This window comes from Sarcophilus harrisii, chromosome 1 (assembly GCF_902635505.1).
Source record: "Sarcophilus harrisii chromosome 1, mSarHar1.11, whole genome shotgun sequence".
Classification (NCBI taxonomy): Eukaryota; Metazoa; Chordata; class Mammalia; order Dasyuromorphia; family Dasyuridae; genus Sarcophilus; species Sarcophilus harrisii.
The window spans coordinates 525888064-525904103 of record NC_045426.1 but is presented as its reverse complement, the minus strand read 5'-3'; the positions used below and the strand labels follow the sequence as shown (position 1 = coordinate 525904103).

The following is a 16040-nucleotide window of genomic DNA, read 5'->3' as shown; positions in this document are numbered from 1 at the left end:
GCCTGGAAACTCAAAGGGCAGAGAACCTGACCTTTAGAACTGAGCGAGGCAGACAACCTGGGGACGGATTTAAAAAGAAACCCTCAAAAGGACTGAGGATTGAATAAAGAAAGCCTGGTCTGCTTCTTCCAATCATGTCATGATTTTGAAAATTATGAAAAGATGTTCAATATCTTAAGTTTCATATCTCCCCAGGCTCCCATCCTACCAGAGGCAATGGGTGCCTGGGTCACCCAACAGGCTGCCCAACTGAGCTCTGAGGAGAAAGATCCCATTGTTAACAGTTAGTACCCGGGCAATGAGGTTGAGAACAATGTCACTTCAGAAAAGCCTCTAGTGTTTTTTGTTCACTTGAGTCTGATTAGGAAACCAGCCCTCCCTGGAACACCAGAGAAAGAGACAGCTCCAGCTTTGCACCATTGCTGAGACCTTCAGTCACCCGGACACAAGCCAGCAGCTTTTAGTTAAAAAATGGAGACAAAGGAGAATGAAGAACAACAATGAAAAAATAAATGACTAATTGTGCTTTTTCTCTTTTCCCCAGGAAGGGATCTCAGGATAATTTGGTGGTTTAAGGAATATTCATTATTGAGGCTATTAATAGGAATAGTAGAAAGCTGGGAAAGGTGATCAGATTATAAGAATAATAGACAGGAGATACAAACATAAGTGTCTATAATGAATTTCCTCTCTCTTGCAACCACTCTCACATTGTACTTGCGTGTGGAATCTCTGGTATGGTCATTGCTTCTGTTTTTCTTTGAACACTTGTTCCCCTGCTGTTTAATAATTAGAACTGATCATCAGGTGTGGCCTTACAGATAGAAGGCTGGTCTTGGAATCAGAAAGAACTGGGTCCATATCTTACCTCTGATTGATAAAGCTGTGAAACTACAGGCAAATACCTTGGCCTTTTAGTGAACCAGGCAATTATTATCAGTTAGAGATAAGTTGATAACTTGCATTGCTGAAGAGAATTTCTAATGTAGAAATATTTGTAGACTCTAATGTAGAAAAATTTGGCTTGGTTGTAGACTGCCCTAACTGTAGGCAGTTAGGGAATGAAATAAATAAAGCACTTGGTTTGAATCAGGAAGTTTCATCTTCATGAGTTCAAGTTTGACCTCAGACACTTACTAGCTATGTGAGCCTGAGCAAGTTACTTAACTTTGCCTCACTTTCCTCAGCTGTAAAATGAGCTGGAAAAGGAAATGGCAAGCCAGTCCACTATCTTTGCCAAGAAATTTTCCTCCACTCCCACCTTCCAAATGGGTCACAAAGAACTGCACATGACTGAAATGACTAAACAACATACCAGCTTGATTGGGATATTTTCATATTGATGAAATCAGAAATTCGAACCAATAAAACCATAGAGGAGAAGTAATCAAAGGTTGCTTCTGAATGAGGTGAGATCTCTCAAGACAGTTGTGAAAATCGAGTAAGGCTTCATCTACTTAAGAGTTGGAGTAGGACTGAAGGTCTTTGAGCATTGACTCAAGGGCATACCTAAATTCCCTTCCTGCTATCCTTCCATGACCTCATTTTTTTTGCCTACTTCAATCAAATACAGGCAACTATGTACTTATTGGCCAAGTTTCTTGAGTAGTTCCCCAGTTTAGAATGTAAGACTCCTCTGACAATGAGGATGATGATCAGTGGTGGGAGGAGTATTTGTGTTAGGGACTATTTAAAGTGTAAAACCTGTCCCAAAAGGTGCCTCCTTCTTTAGATTGCTTGCTGGACTGGAGGGACCGCTCTTCTCGTGAGAATATACAATAAACTTTTGCTTTGCTCCTAGAAATCTCTCCAGCTTTTTTTTTTTTTTTTTTTTTAAATTAATGGTGATTACTCACCATTCTGAGCCATACACTTCTCCCAGACAATGGATGTATTTGGGATCCCAGGAAATAATAGAGGAGAGCAGCAAAGAGTAAAAAAGTCTCAGGGAAGGAGTGAAACCCATGTAAGAATGTCATGTTGCTCAACCTGGACTGAGAGTAGAAATTGGAAGCCAGATGTGTGTATTTTGGGAGAGGCCAGTGTTGAGTGAGAAAACTCAGCCTAGATTGGAGAACAAAAGTAGGATGGAATAAAAATGGGAGTATAGACTTACCAGATATCCAGAGAAATGAGGACCTAGACTGAGAATAGCCTGGCTTGGAGTTTCTAACTGGGAATATAGAAAAGAAGCATTTCCAACTAAAATATTTCCTAATGAAGACAAAGTTAATGTCTGATGTTTCTCTATGTAGTATATTTATTTACCTATACATATATAGTTAGTGACACAATATAGCCTCTTGCCTATGGTAAACTTTTTATTTCCTTCAAGGACTAACTTAAAAGTTTCTATTGATTACTTCTTATAAGCAGCACAGGAAATAAAGGAAAGATTCAGTTTCCTGGACCCCAACCCTCATGCAAGAATAGTAAATTGAAAGTTGAGAAAAGACAAATTCAAGAAGGAATTGGAGAATAAATTCAAGGAAAAGGAGGAAGTTTCCCAATCTGTCCAAAATAAAGCAAAATTGATTCTTTTCTCAAAGTCCTACTACCATGTAATAGTGGTAAAATAACAGCTAGTTTATATGTTTATGTGGGTTTGTTGCCCAAGTGCTTTATATATGTTATTTCATTTGATCTTCACAATAGCCAAGTGAAATTGGTGCTATTTATTATTATTCTCCCCATTTTACAGATAAAGAAACATAATGAGGGAGGTTATGTGAATTGCCCAGGGTTGAGTATCCTGACAGGAGCTGAACTCAGGTCTTCCTCCTTCCAAGTTTCCAGCATACAGTTTGTTTGCTCAACTCTTAGTAAAACAGGAAAAAAGATGGGAGTATTTGGAAAAATTTTAGAGTTGAGTGAGAAAGTTAGTGCTAATCATCTGAAGGAAAGCCATCATTAGTATCCATCCTAGTGAATCTAGTTTGAAATCCCTCCCTATCCCCCACAAGGCTGCACTCACTGAATATCTCCATCATGCCTAGAAAGCCTTTTCTCTTGAAAGCTAACTTCCTCCCTAGAATTCACAAAGTCCCAATTCCTAAGTAACGTTTGGCTCTAGGCCCTCCTGATTGGAGGGATGAGCTTTTCTTTATTTCATTAGACTATGCTCTGGATTTCTCAGCCATGTTGCTGGACTATGTACCTTTCTCCACCTCCTCTACTCCCCATCCCCACCTTTCACTTTTCAACTCCTTTTTAATATGTTGTGTTCCTCATGAAATTAACCTTGAAAGTAGAATCTGGTTTTCTTTTTTATTTTATTTATATTCCCTGCACATAATAAGAGCTTAATAAGTGTCTGTTGGCTGGAAAGAACTTCCTAGCGTTTCTTTAAAATAATTTCAGGTTTGCATACAACTATTCTGTGCTTGTTATTCTTCCTCACCAAAGAATGCTGATTCAATTTATCATGCTATTGAAGGGGGATACACCAATAAATCAAAAACTTATTGTACACTTATTTGTAAATCCCTCCACAAAAGTCCAGCTCCATGTCTAATTGTGGTGTGGAGGTGATCCCTAAGTTTATGAAAGTTATATTGTTCAAGGCAAAAGCAAGAATTAGGTCCCATCAAGATCTATGGGGAGAGCCCAGTGAAAGACTATGAACTATTTCTACTCAATTAAATTTAATTCTAAAAATATTTAAGAAACATACACTGTGCTCAAGGCACTGTACTAGGTGCTTGCCATATAAAGAAAAAAAAATGGTCCCCTCTCTTTTTTTTTTTCCTTTTTAAATTTTTTTTTTTTAAATTATAGCTTTTTATTTACAAGATATATGCATGGGTAATTTTTCAGCATTGACCCTTGCAAAACCTTCTGTTCCGACTTTTCCTCTCCTTCCCCCTACTCCCTCCTCTAGATGGTGGGTAGACCCATACATGTTAAATATGTAGTATATGTTAAATACAATATAGGTTTACATATCCATACAGTTATTTTGCTGCACAAGGAAATTGGACTTAGACGTAAGGTAAAAATAGCCTGAGAAGGAAATAAAAAATGCAAGCAGACAAAAACAGAGGGAGTGGAAATGCTATGTTGTGGTTCATATTCATTTCCCAGAGTTTTTTCACTGGATGTAGCTGGTTTTCTTCATTATTGAACAAATGGAACTGATATGGTTCGTCTCATTGCTGGAAATGGCCATATCCATCAGAATTGATCATTATATAGTATTGTTGTTGAAGTATATAATTGGTCCCTGCTCTTAAAGACCTTACTCTTTAATGAGGGCATAAAATGACATATACAGTAGATAAATACCAGTTTAGAGTTGTTTCTGATGAATGGGGAGACTAGTAGGAAGATAGCAGAGGGGAGAAAATTAAAAGAAGTTTCTCAGAAGAGATGGCACCTGAATTGAACTTTAATCAGAGCCAAGTATTATTGAGGCAGAGGTGAAGAGGGAGTGCACTTTGGACAGTGAGGAACAGACTGTTTAAAGGCATAGAATTAGAAAATGGAATGTTCAGTTTTTTCTAAACAAAGAATGTGTAAAAGAGAACAAATATCTGGTAAGATAGGTTAGAATTTGACTGCAAAAGGTTTTAAATGCCACATTGAGAAGTTTGCATTTTATCTGAAATCTGGTAGAGTATCAACTGAATTTTTTGAGGAAAAGAGTGACATTTTCAGGCTTGGGCCCTACAAAGATTATTTTGATAGTTTTGTGCAGCATGGATTGGAAAAAAATCTAAAGGGCTCCCTTAAGACACATCTTATGCAATTAGGGAATGGTTGAGCAAATTGTGGTATATGAATTTATGGGATATTATTGTGCCACAAGAAATGATGATAATCCAGTCAATTATTCCATTTTTACACCTAAATTCCTAACTTAGGTGAATCCCTCTCTCTCCCTCCCACCCCCAAGTAGGAATTCAGATCCACTTCCCCTATCTGAATCCTGGCCTCTTTCCATTGCATCTCTCCTAGTATTAGAACAAGTACAAGAGTATCTCATTTGGAAGCTACAAAAGTTTGGCAAAGCTAAGTTAAAGAATTTCAACTCACTAAGTCAATTTTTGAAATCATTAGCTACATTTCATGAGTATCAACAACAGCCTGGAACAGAGACTAGCCATGGGACCTGCTTCCACGTGCTCATATTCTAAATTCAGGTGCACTGTCAGCAAGCATAGCAGTTCAGCTGATTGCTTCTTAAGAGCTATTCCCATTACTGCTTTTGGCAAGAAGTGAAGTATATTAATTCAGGCAACAGGCTCCTAGCTCCTAGCAAACATTGTGAAGCAAAAATTTGTCTTTGATACTCTGTCCCTGTCTTTTTTCTCTTCCTCACTCCCCTCAGCCTGATTTTATAGTCACTCCCCCTACATGATTTGGAAGGGCTCTTAGAACTTTAAATCTATGATCCCATGATTCCTTTCCCTCAAGATTTTGCTCAGTGCTAGACAATAGGTATTCTACCCTAATGTGTAGTCAGCTACATATAGCATAATATATGACTATTAATAGGTGACCATTTTTTTCAGGAGAAAAAGAATGACACAACCCAAAGAACGAAAATAATTTAATGATTAATTTAGTGATTAATAAAACAATTAATATTTATTAAGCACCTACTATGTGTCAGACACTATGCTAAATGCTTTACAAATATTATCTCATTTGATCCTCACAACAACCCTAGAAGGTAGACATTATTATTGTCTCCATTTTACACTTGAGGAAACTGAGGCACACAGAAGCTAATTGACTTGTTCAAGGTCATAATCAGAAATGTCCGAGGCCATATTTCAACTCAGGTGTTCTGATGTCAGGTCCGCTGCTCTATTCACTATGCTACCTCGTTGCCTTTTAACAGTGATTGTTATAAGTTATGATAATAACAGTGGGAATTTCACACATCGTTGTAAACCAGTTGAAAAGAACTTTGGGATAGATTGGTGCTCATCAAGTCATCTCACAAAAATTGGGCCTCAAAAGAGAGAGAGATAGCACTGCCTACCACAATCTCCATTATTGCCTTTGTTCTATGGCTAATAAGCCACAATTGTTTTTTTTTTTTTTTTCTTTCAATAGTATTTTCCCAAATACATGTAAAGATAGTTTTAAACATTCATTTTAGTAAAACTTTGTGTTCCAAATTTTTCTTTCTCTTTCCCTTACCTTCCCTCTCCCCAAGACAGCAAGCAAACTGATATAGATTAAATATGTGCAATTCTTTCAAATTTATTTCCATATTTATCATGTCATATAAGAACAATTAGATAAAAGTCATGAGAAAGAAAAAACAAAAAAGATGAAAATTATATGCTTTGATCCACATTCAGTTTCCATAGGTCTTTCTCTGAATATGGATGGCATTTTCCATCCCAAATTCATTGAAATTAAGCCGCAGTTCTTTAACAAAACTCCCTTATGTCTGTCTGTCTGTCTCTCTCTCTCTCAACCCCCGAAATAGTGAGGCTAAGATAATGGTAACATGCAGATAGCCTAAAATATTGAACTCCTACAATGAGTTCCTGGACTATCATACACTCTGCTAGGTGTTTTGGGAGCTACAAAAGGATAATTTTTATCATGGGTTCAAGTGAGGAATTTGCAACCTAGTTGAAAAATAAGACATGACATACAAAAATTAAATGACAAAGTGAGACAGAAGTGTTCAAAACAGTGATATAGGTTATGATTAGAGAAATTCAGATAAGGAAAAGGACAGTATGAGCTCGTTTACTAAGAGAGGGAATCCTGAGGTGGCAAGATTCAATTCAACTTAAGAATGAGAAAGATTTTGGTGAGAAGGAGAGTAGTGGAGGGAATTCCAGATATGCAAAATAACATGGACAAAGGCCCAGAGGGAAGAATGAAGAATTGACACTTCTAGCTAAAAGTGTATTCTTCCTCTTCAGATTTCTCTGGAGTATTCTGGTTTTATTCTTCATGCTTATCACATTCCACTTTGTCTCATACTTGAGTAGATATAAGGTATATGCTTACATTTTTTTCTTAGTAGATTGTAAACTCCTTAAAGGTAGGTAGGGCTAATGTTATCTTTTAACTGTATTTTTGCTGTATAACTAAAGTGCTTGCACTGAATTTCCATTAAGGAGGGAGATCATTTTTGATTCTTCCATTTTATTTTCTTCATCTTTGTCTCTTTGCCTTTCCCCCCAGGCTTTCTTGCCTACTTTTTTCCTCAATTCTTTTGACAATTTCTTGTGAAATAGCACTATTATTAGAAAGCAGTTAGGGGAAGGAAGGATCAGAATAGACAATCTTCAAGACCCCTTCTAGACCTAAATGTGTATTGTCAGGAACTTGCCATTTGCCCAGAAACCACAACTACTGCAGATTCAAACAGCAGGAACTCAAACTAACAACCTGGAAGCAAAAAAAAAAAAAAAAAAAAAAAAAAAAGGCCCTCATAAAGATAGAAGGGCCATTGCCCTTTACTCCTTAGAAGATACCCCACTTAGAATTATTGATTATTAGACACTGTTCCAACAAGCTTGATTACTAGGTTCCAAGTCCATAAGAGATTTAAAAGACAGCAGGTTGCATGAGAGGGAGGAAAGTTACAGAAATGTCAACAGCAGTGATAGGATACTGCTGACAGGGAGTGAAAAAACAGGGGGGGAAATGTCATAGAAAACAAGAATTATAGAAGTAGGGGTCTTTTAACAACAACATTTAAGAACTTGAGCCCAATAACTGACATTCAAAATAATGATTTTAAGTTGTCAAGATCAGATTTTTAAGGGAGGTAGCTTGACATAAAGGAACAGTGCCTGAATGGAAATCAAGAGTTCTGGATTCCAGTCCCAATCCTGCCATTAATTACTGAATTAAGCAACTCAGTTTCTCCAAGCCTCTATAGGATGGTTGGGGATCCCTAGCTCTCTGAATTTTCTTGTTATGCCTCAGTTTCCCTGGTGGCAAGCCCCCTCCCCCCCTTCCTGGCCATTAAGACTAAGATAATTAGGGCTGGGAGCTCTGGCCACCAGCATTTCAAAGAGTCACAAAACTCCAGATGGCTTATGTCAGATACCTAGATGGCACCCCCCCACCCCCATCTCCTGGTCCTGTCTCTAACTTCTTCACTTATTAAAATTTACGATTCTTCTTTCTTCACCCCCAATCTGTCAGAACTGAAAAGCTTGGTCCTTACTGGAGTTCCCCATCATCAGTGCTCTATCTTCCCCCCCTTGCCTTTGTTTTGCTGATTGCTGGAGCCCTATAAGAGTCTCTGGAATCTCTTCCTCATCGTTGGATGCTATGAGACAAGAGTCCCATCCTGCTGACTGGCTGATAGGCATCGACAAACCAGACTCTCCACTATTAAAATATTTTTTAAAACCCTCTCTACTGTTTGCATTTTTGTTTTCTTCCCGGGTTATTCTACCTTCTGAATATAATTCTCCCTGTGCAACAAGAGAACTGTTTGGTTCTGCACCCATATATTGTATCTAGGATATACTGTGACCTATTTAACATGTTATGTTATATTTTATTATGTTATATTTTGTTATATGTTATATATTTATATATTATATGTAATATATAATATATATAATATAATATACAATATTATAATATTATATATATTATATAATATAATTATATATATAATTATATAATTGTATATATTTGTATAATATATAATTCCCTTGATTTGTTTTCTGTACTTCATGTAAGTCAGGGTTTACTTTCTTTCAAACTGAATGAGACAGACGAGTGAAGCTTTCTCAAAGTCTATGAGACTAGGCCTAAGTCCCGTGATCCCTGTCCCCAGAGGTCTGCAGAGCCGGAAGATCAGGGCTTGGGCCCAGGTTGCAGAAAGTCACAAGAAGTGACCCACAGATACGCAGACAACATTGGTGACCATTGGTTAGTGATGGTTACTTCCTTTTAGTCTATCCAATGAAAAAGCTTGGGTCTTTTGCTATTTAACCAGCCCTCCTGTTTCTGGTGGTGGGGTTGAAAAGCACCTGTTGGTAGCTGAGATGTCTCCTGGGTGTGCTTGGGCCTCTCCCTGCAGGGACTAAATAACTGCTGTCTCTTTGTACCTGAGATGTCTCGGATTAGTTAATTTGGGGAAGGAGGCCCCACACAGAACCACTTTAAATCTTTGATGTTTTCTGTGTTCCTCTGGCCTCAACATCCATGATACTGGTCAGGAAACTGGAAGAAAATTACTGACTTCATGAATAATTTATTTGTTCATATGAATAACCTACAATGAGAATAAGCTCCAATTTAATTCATTAGGTTTCTCTAAAATAGAGAAAGTATGAATCTTCCTTTAGTACCACTAACTTCTTAATCTTTTCCTATATGTAGAGAAGGAAACATACTTCCACACATGATATAAACATTTGCCTGAAAAAAGATTTTCCTCATAAGGGAAGTAAGCTTCCTCTTTGGGGATCCTAGGAACAAAGATTTCTTAGCAGAGTTTTGCAAATTCCAGATTTCTAAATCAGGGTTTCTTAAGCTTCTTCCACCTTTTTGCCTAAGAAATTTTAACATGATCTCAAGTCAGTAGGTCTACAAATCAAACATTTATTGATAATAAATCATAAATTCAGTTATAGAACACTAGGGGGTCACAAACCAGTATAAGAAGCTGGGATCTAGATTTTGGCTCAATTTTTTCCCTCAAAGGTAATTATTGACCATTTATTGAAATATAATCTATGACTAAATACTTAATCCAAATTTTACTATAAGGCATTGTAAACATCCCATTAAAAACAAACAAACAAACAAAAAAACCAGACTTCTCTAGTATGAAAGGGAAGGCCAAAAATTTTTATTATGATTAACCCTCATGATGTGGAAGAGATAACTATGTATTTATACATACACACACATGAAGAGATAATTGTGTATTTATACATACATACACATGTATATATATATATATATATATATATATATATATATATATATGTTTAAATGAATACATCAACATCAACATTTGTATGCAAGTATATGGAGAAATAAATACATTTTAAAATATATTTCCCAGAGAAAGGCTATGATTTCTTTGAAGAAGGCTAGAAGAGTTGGGAGCCAGCTACAACTGATTATAAAGGTGCCAACAATACACAGATGCAGATAATTAATCAACATGATAGAAAGGGAAAAGCCCTCTTTTGAGCTGATAAATGATTTCTTTCTTATTGGAAAAATAGTATCATGGGGATTTTATGTGACTGGTCTATATGCATATATATCTCTTTTGGAGTTTTCTAAATCTTTGGGGCAGAATCTATTTTCTCCTTTGTGCAAAGGACTGGATGGAGAGATAATCAAAATGAAGCACTGACCACAAAATGAGAAAGTCCATGTTAATCAAAATGGCTCACAGTTAAAGCCTAGAGAAGAAGAAATACTGTAAAGGTTGTTGTTGTTGTTATTATTGTTGTTTTTAAATACCTACTAGAACACAAAGATAGAATGAGCTACATGTAAAGCGATGATTTTTATTTTTTATTTTATTTTTGTAATTATAACTTTTTATTTACAAATATATGCCTAGGTAATTTTTCAGCATTGACAGTTGCAAATCCTTTTGTTCCAACTTTTCCCCTCCTTCCCCCCCACATCTTCCTCCAGATGGCAGGTTGACCAATACGTGCTAAATATGTTAAAAGTAAAAGTTATATACAGTATATGTATACATCTCCACACAGTTATTTTGCTGTATAAAAAAAGTCAAACTTTGAATTAGTGTACAATTAGCTTGTGAAGGAAATAAAAATTGCAGGTGGACAAAAATAGAGGTATTGGGAATTCTATGTAGTGGTTCATAGTCATCTCCCAGAGTTCTTTCCCTGGGTGTAGCTGGTTCAGTTCATTACTGTAAAGCGATGATTTTTAATCTTTATGGGTTACTAGAAAAAGCAGGGTAGGCTGGGAGAGTGTTCACACATTTTTTGCTTTGATTTTTTTTAAGCATAAATGAATAGGGAAAAAACCATGCTATCTTCTCAACTGACAGATTTATGATAAAATTAGTCATTTGAAACAACAAGAGCATAGTATCAGCACCAGGGTTTACCTGTTGGGAACTTACCTCTATCATAGGTGTATTTTCTAAGGGAAAATATATAGTCTCATATAGGCTAGCTATATAAACTATTTAGTGATGGAAAAACTAGAATGGATTTAAGATGGAGATGGAGATCAGGACCTCATATTTTCTTAACTAGACTAGAACTAGAAACTAGGGCAGCAAGATAGGTATGTATGTAAAGTGCCAGTCTGGAATCAGGAAGACTCACCTTCATGAGTTGGAATTTGGCCTCAGACACTTAGTTGTATGACCATGGGCAAGTCACTTAACCCTCCTTACCTCAGTTTCCTCATCTGTAAAATGAGCTGGAAAAAGAAATGTAAAAGTACTCCAGTATCTTTGCTCCAAAAATCCCAAATAGGGTTTGAAAAATCAGACACAACTGAAATGACTGAATGAGAGTTGAGAAGTTACGTTACAATAGCTGGCAGAAATTTGATCCTTGATCCATATACCATATTAAAGGTGTTGAGCAAATCTTGGATTCAGTTTATCATGCTATTTCATTGTTTTCCTTGGCTTAAGAAAAGGCAATGAAAATGATTTGGCAAAAGAGATAAGATAGCAGAGCTGAATAACAGGTGATTTTTTTTTTAAATTTATTTTGAGTAACCTTTGATCTAGAGCAGGAGTTCTTGAAGTGTTCTTAATGACAACTGATGATTTTAAGACTATTTTCTATCACTTTAATGTGTACAACATTACAATATCTACATTCCAAGAAGAATTTACTTCTGATATCTCTTAAAGAGTGTTAGCCTATAAAACTACTAGCTAAAAACCCGTCCAAGGAATCAGGATAACCTGAGTTGAAGCTTTGCCACTTGATTTGATCTTAACCTTTTGATCTCTCACTGTCTCAGGAAGTTCAAGAATACTATAAATTGCTGAGCAAATGCCAGCATTGATTTAAAAAAAAAAAAGTTTCCCAACTGGTAGTTCCCTATATCAGTGATATCACAGGTCTGGTTCAAAAATAAAATATCATCTTCTTATCTTCTCTTTCATCTTCTCTTCGCATCTTGTAAGTTTAATCCAACCTTTATTTTTATTTTTATTTTTTTATTTTTTATTAATCATGAGTAATTTCTGGGTTTTGTGATGGGAAGTGTGGGAGAAAGAAGAGGATTTGAAGGAGCAAGTAAGTGAGTGGGTTAGGCAAATATTCCCTGGGAATTGCTACCTTGTCAGAGCGGTCTGTGGAATGAGAGAAGCATTGGAAATCAGAGGGAAGAATCACAAATGTGCATTAAACAAGTAAAAAAATATATATATAAAGAGATCTTGTCTGAATTTTATTTTTAATAATAAAAATACTCATAATAACTAGTATTTATAAAATGTTTTAAGATTGGAAAGAACTTAACCAATATCACCTCATTTTATTCTCAGAACAATCCTGGGAGGTAGGGGTTATTTTTATCCCCATTTTACAAATGAGGAAATTGGGGCAGATAGACATTTAGTGACTTACTCAGAATACATCGCTATAGCTAGTAAGTGCCTGAGACTGAATTTGAACTCAGATATTCTTGACTCCAGGTCTAATGCTATATGTAATGCACCATTTATCTGCCTTCTTTTCATTTTCTATCTGCAAGTGATTAATGCTCTATGTTTCCCTTTTAGTCACCTAGGCTTTAGAAACATTTTTCTTCCTTGCTGCATTTCAGTAAGAAACAAAACTGTGACATCCATTTCTGAACTTTTCCAGAAGAAACTCCATTTAAGCCATGAGATAGACATAATGTGCTTTTTGCAAAAAGAAAACCAGGTGGATAAAAACAAAGTATTTAAATGCGGGTCCCTCTATTTCCAGCTTTATTTTAAAGAGACGAAGACAGTTAAAAAAAAATATTAGATTGTGCTGAGAAGATAGTAATAAAGGTGGGGCAGAAAGAAATAAGTCTGCCTTAAATTCTGAATTGGAAACTCAAATGACACATGTTCTACTTTTTCAGTTCTTGTGGCCTAGTGAGAAATATAGTATCTCTGGTATTTTAAAGAAAGAAAAAAAATAAAGATAACTGTAATCTCATCTTCAGCAAAGTATTCATTCACAAGCTTCACTTTTCCGACCTAACCCAACAAAGGACTTGGTATTTCATGAGTTTTTACCTCTAACTTCTGATCAGGACACATCCTGAGCAATGCTCAGTCTGCTCACCCAACCTGCACTAGCAAAGGATCAAGTGACCTTTAAGGTTTATCACCAGATAAAGAACTAGATCACAAGACTAGATGTTTCTCCACTCTCTCTCCCCTTAGAATATTGTTCACTGTGGTTCTTTCTTGATCCTGCTAACTGAGGTTCAGATACTATTATATCAGGCCTTCTCTGACATGGTTTATGGTCTGTATCCATTTATAGGTCTTAGTATGCCTATGTTCTCCACTCTTTACTTCTAATTTTTCATCAGAAATATGGACGAATGGCTGTTTCCTCTAAATTTAGATTATTTCCTAAGGGGTTCCCTGATTCGCCTGAGATTCTCCAGGAACACATCAAGAAGAGAGTTGGGGAAAGGGAGCTTGAAGTAGTTAAATTAGACACTTATCTTTGTATTTCAATATCACTCATCTTCCTCTGTAGTATATAACTTCTTTCCATTGTGATATATCTACTTCACAGTGGTAAAACATCAGATTAGTTATTTTTCGCCCCTGTTCTGGAGTGCTGAGCACATAGTAGCTATCTTGTACATACCATAGTGAGAAGCCTGTCTTGATTTGAGCAATGGCCACTTGAGAATAAATAACTAATAAAAACCAATAAAACTTTGATGAGCAGGAATCCAAACCACATCCTATTTAACAGCATAGCACTTATACAAACTAATCCCAGCCTCAACCTTTACAATAAGAAGAAAATGAGAGGGAAAAACTCCAACCTAGTTGGATTACTTAGGTGAAATTCTGCACTTCTAAAAAGATTTAATTTTGTAAAGTTTTAGAAGAAAATCCATTTTATTCCTTTCAAGCACACATAGGAAGCAAAACTGTTAATAAGGTATTTTTACAGAGAGGTATTTCAGAAACTGATTTAATACACAGACAAAACTCATTTGTGCTGCTGGGAACTACTGTATTCTTCTACAAGAAGCTAAAATTTCAGTTTTCCTTAAATATGATAAATGTCACCACTGCAATCTTGTCAGCTCTGCAGATTTATTCTTTTCCCTAGTTTGTGTCAAATAATCACTGGTCTTAATCAGCAGTTAGAATGGAGATGCCTTCTACTCACCATTCTTTTTAGTTTGGGATCCATTTGGAAGCTGGTCTGAGCCCTGAAACAGTGACCTTGAACTGCAAAGGGAAAAGGAGCAAGAATGAAAGCAGGAAGCATTGAATTAGTCCCATTTAATAGCTGTGCAAGCACCCCGAAGGTTCATGCCCCCTCTCAAGAGGAAGATGAGAATCACATGATGGAGCTATTCTTATTATGAAAACAAAGATGCTTCAGAGAAATTCAGTCAGTCCTGTAGTTGAGAAAAGAACAACAATGTGTCCTATGCTAACAACAATGGGATGAGATAGTGATCTGAAGGTCATCAGATGGCACTGGATTCAGGAACCTTCTCAGGTCACACTGACCAGGCTATTAAAAAAAGGGGAAAGAATCTTTTTGAACATTCACTTATTGGTACTTAGAGAGTTGAGTTCACACATTCAATCTAATAAGAGTGCTTTTAAGTTCTTAGGGATAATGTCAAAAGTGAAATCTTCCCCCTAAATCTTCTCTTCCTAACATATCTTTATCATCCTCTCAGTTAGGCAAGTTCCAAATCTAGGTGCCGTCCTTGACTCCTCACCCTCTCTCACCTCCTTTTCTTCTCCCATTCAATCAATTGCCAGGCCAGTAGGTATAACTTTTCCTAACAACTCTCAATATGCCCCTTTTTCTCATCCAACACCACCCCAACCTTGGGCAGACCCTCATTACCTGATGTCTGGGCCACTGCAAAAGCCCTTTAGTCTGCCTGCCTTGTCAGTTCAGCTTTCACAAACTATCAAAGTGATCTTCCTAAAGCACAGACCTGACCATATTACCTCTCCATCCCATACACATAAACTTCAGTGGTCCCCTAACACCTCCAGAAGCAAACATGAAATCTTTTGATTGATATTGAAAGCCCTTTAAAACCTGCTACCCTTATTTTCCCCAATGGGGTGATTCTGGCCAATTCTAATAGACTTGTGATGGAGAGAGCCATCGTAGTTTCACCTTTTTTGTTGTTTGCTTGTGGGTTTTTTTTTTTCTCATTTTTTCTCTCTTTGATCTGATTTTTCTTGTGCAGCATGATAAATGTAGAATTATATATAGAAGAATTGCACATTTAACATATATTGGATTGATTGCTGTCTGGAGAAGGAAATAAGGGAAGGGGGGGGGGGAATTACAACACAAGGTTTTGCAGGGATGAATGTTGAAAGCTATCTTTGCATGTATTTTGAAAATAAAAAGCTATTATTATTAAAACTTGTCACTCCTCTCACCTTTCCAGTCTTCTTACACCTTACACTTTCCTACCTATATACCTGGCAATCCAGTGACAACTGGAAACAAATTGGTGTTTTTTGAAGAAGACAAACCATATCCTAATTCTAAACCTGCTCATTGACTGTTCTGTATGTCTGGAATGATTTCTGCCTTCTGGGTCTCTTGGTATCTAAAAACCTCCCTTCTATAGGAAGCCTCTTGAAATTCCTTTTAATTCTAGTAACTTTCTGCCATTGGTTATTTCCAATTTATGCTATATACGGCTTCTTTGAACATGATTGTATGCTATCTCCCCTATTGAGAATGAGGTATGGTAATAGGTTTCTGATAACACTTCCTGGATGCTAGCTTTGGTTTATTTTCTTTAAATTCACTCAATTTTCTAGATACTCTGGCTAAACATCAGCAATATGGAAGGAATTTAAAGAGTGCCCCTCTATTGATCTTGCACTTTCAATGAAACATTAGGACAGA

The 16040-nt window shown here is 36.5% G+C and overlaps 1 protein-coding gene across 1 annotated transcript in view; it reads right to left on the bottom strand.

Annotated features, from left to right (window-relative positions):
• The window catches only part of CNDP1 (carnosine dipeptidase 1), a 74419-nt gene extending 59974 nt beyond the window's left edge, over positions 1–14445 (bottom strand). The window contains exon 1 of the mRNA XM_023496280.2: positions 14310–14445. Coding sequence (XP_023352048.2) covers positions 14310–14411 — 102 coding nt within the window. The 5' untranslated portion in view covers positions 14412–14445. The remainder of the gene's footprint in view (positions 1–14309) is intronic.
• Between the last annotated feature and the right edge of the window lie 1595 nt (positions 14446–16040).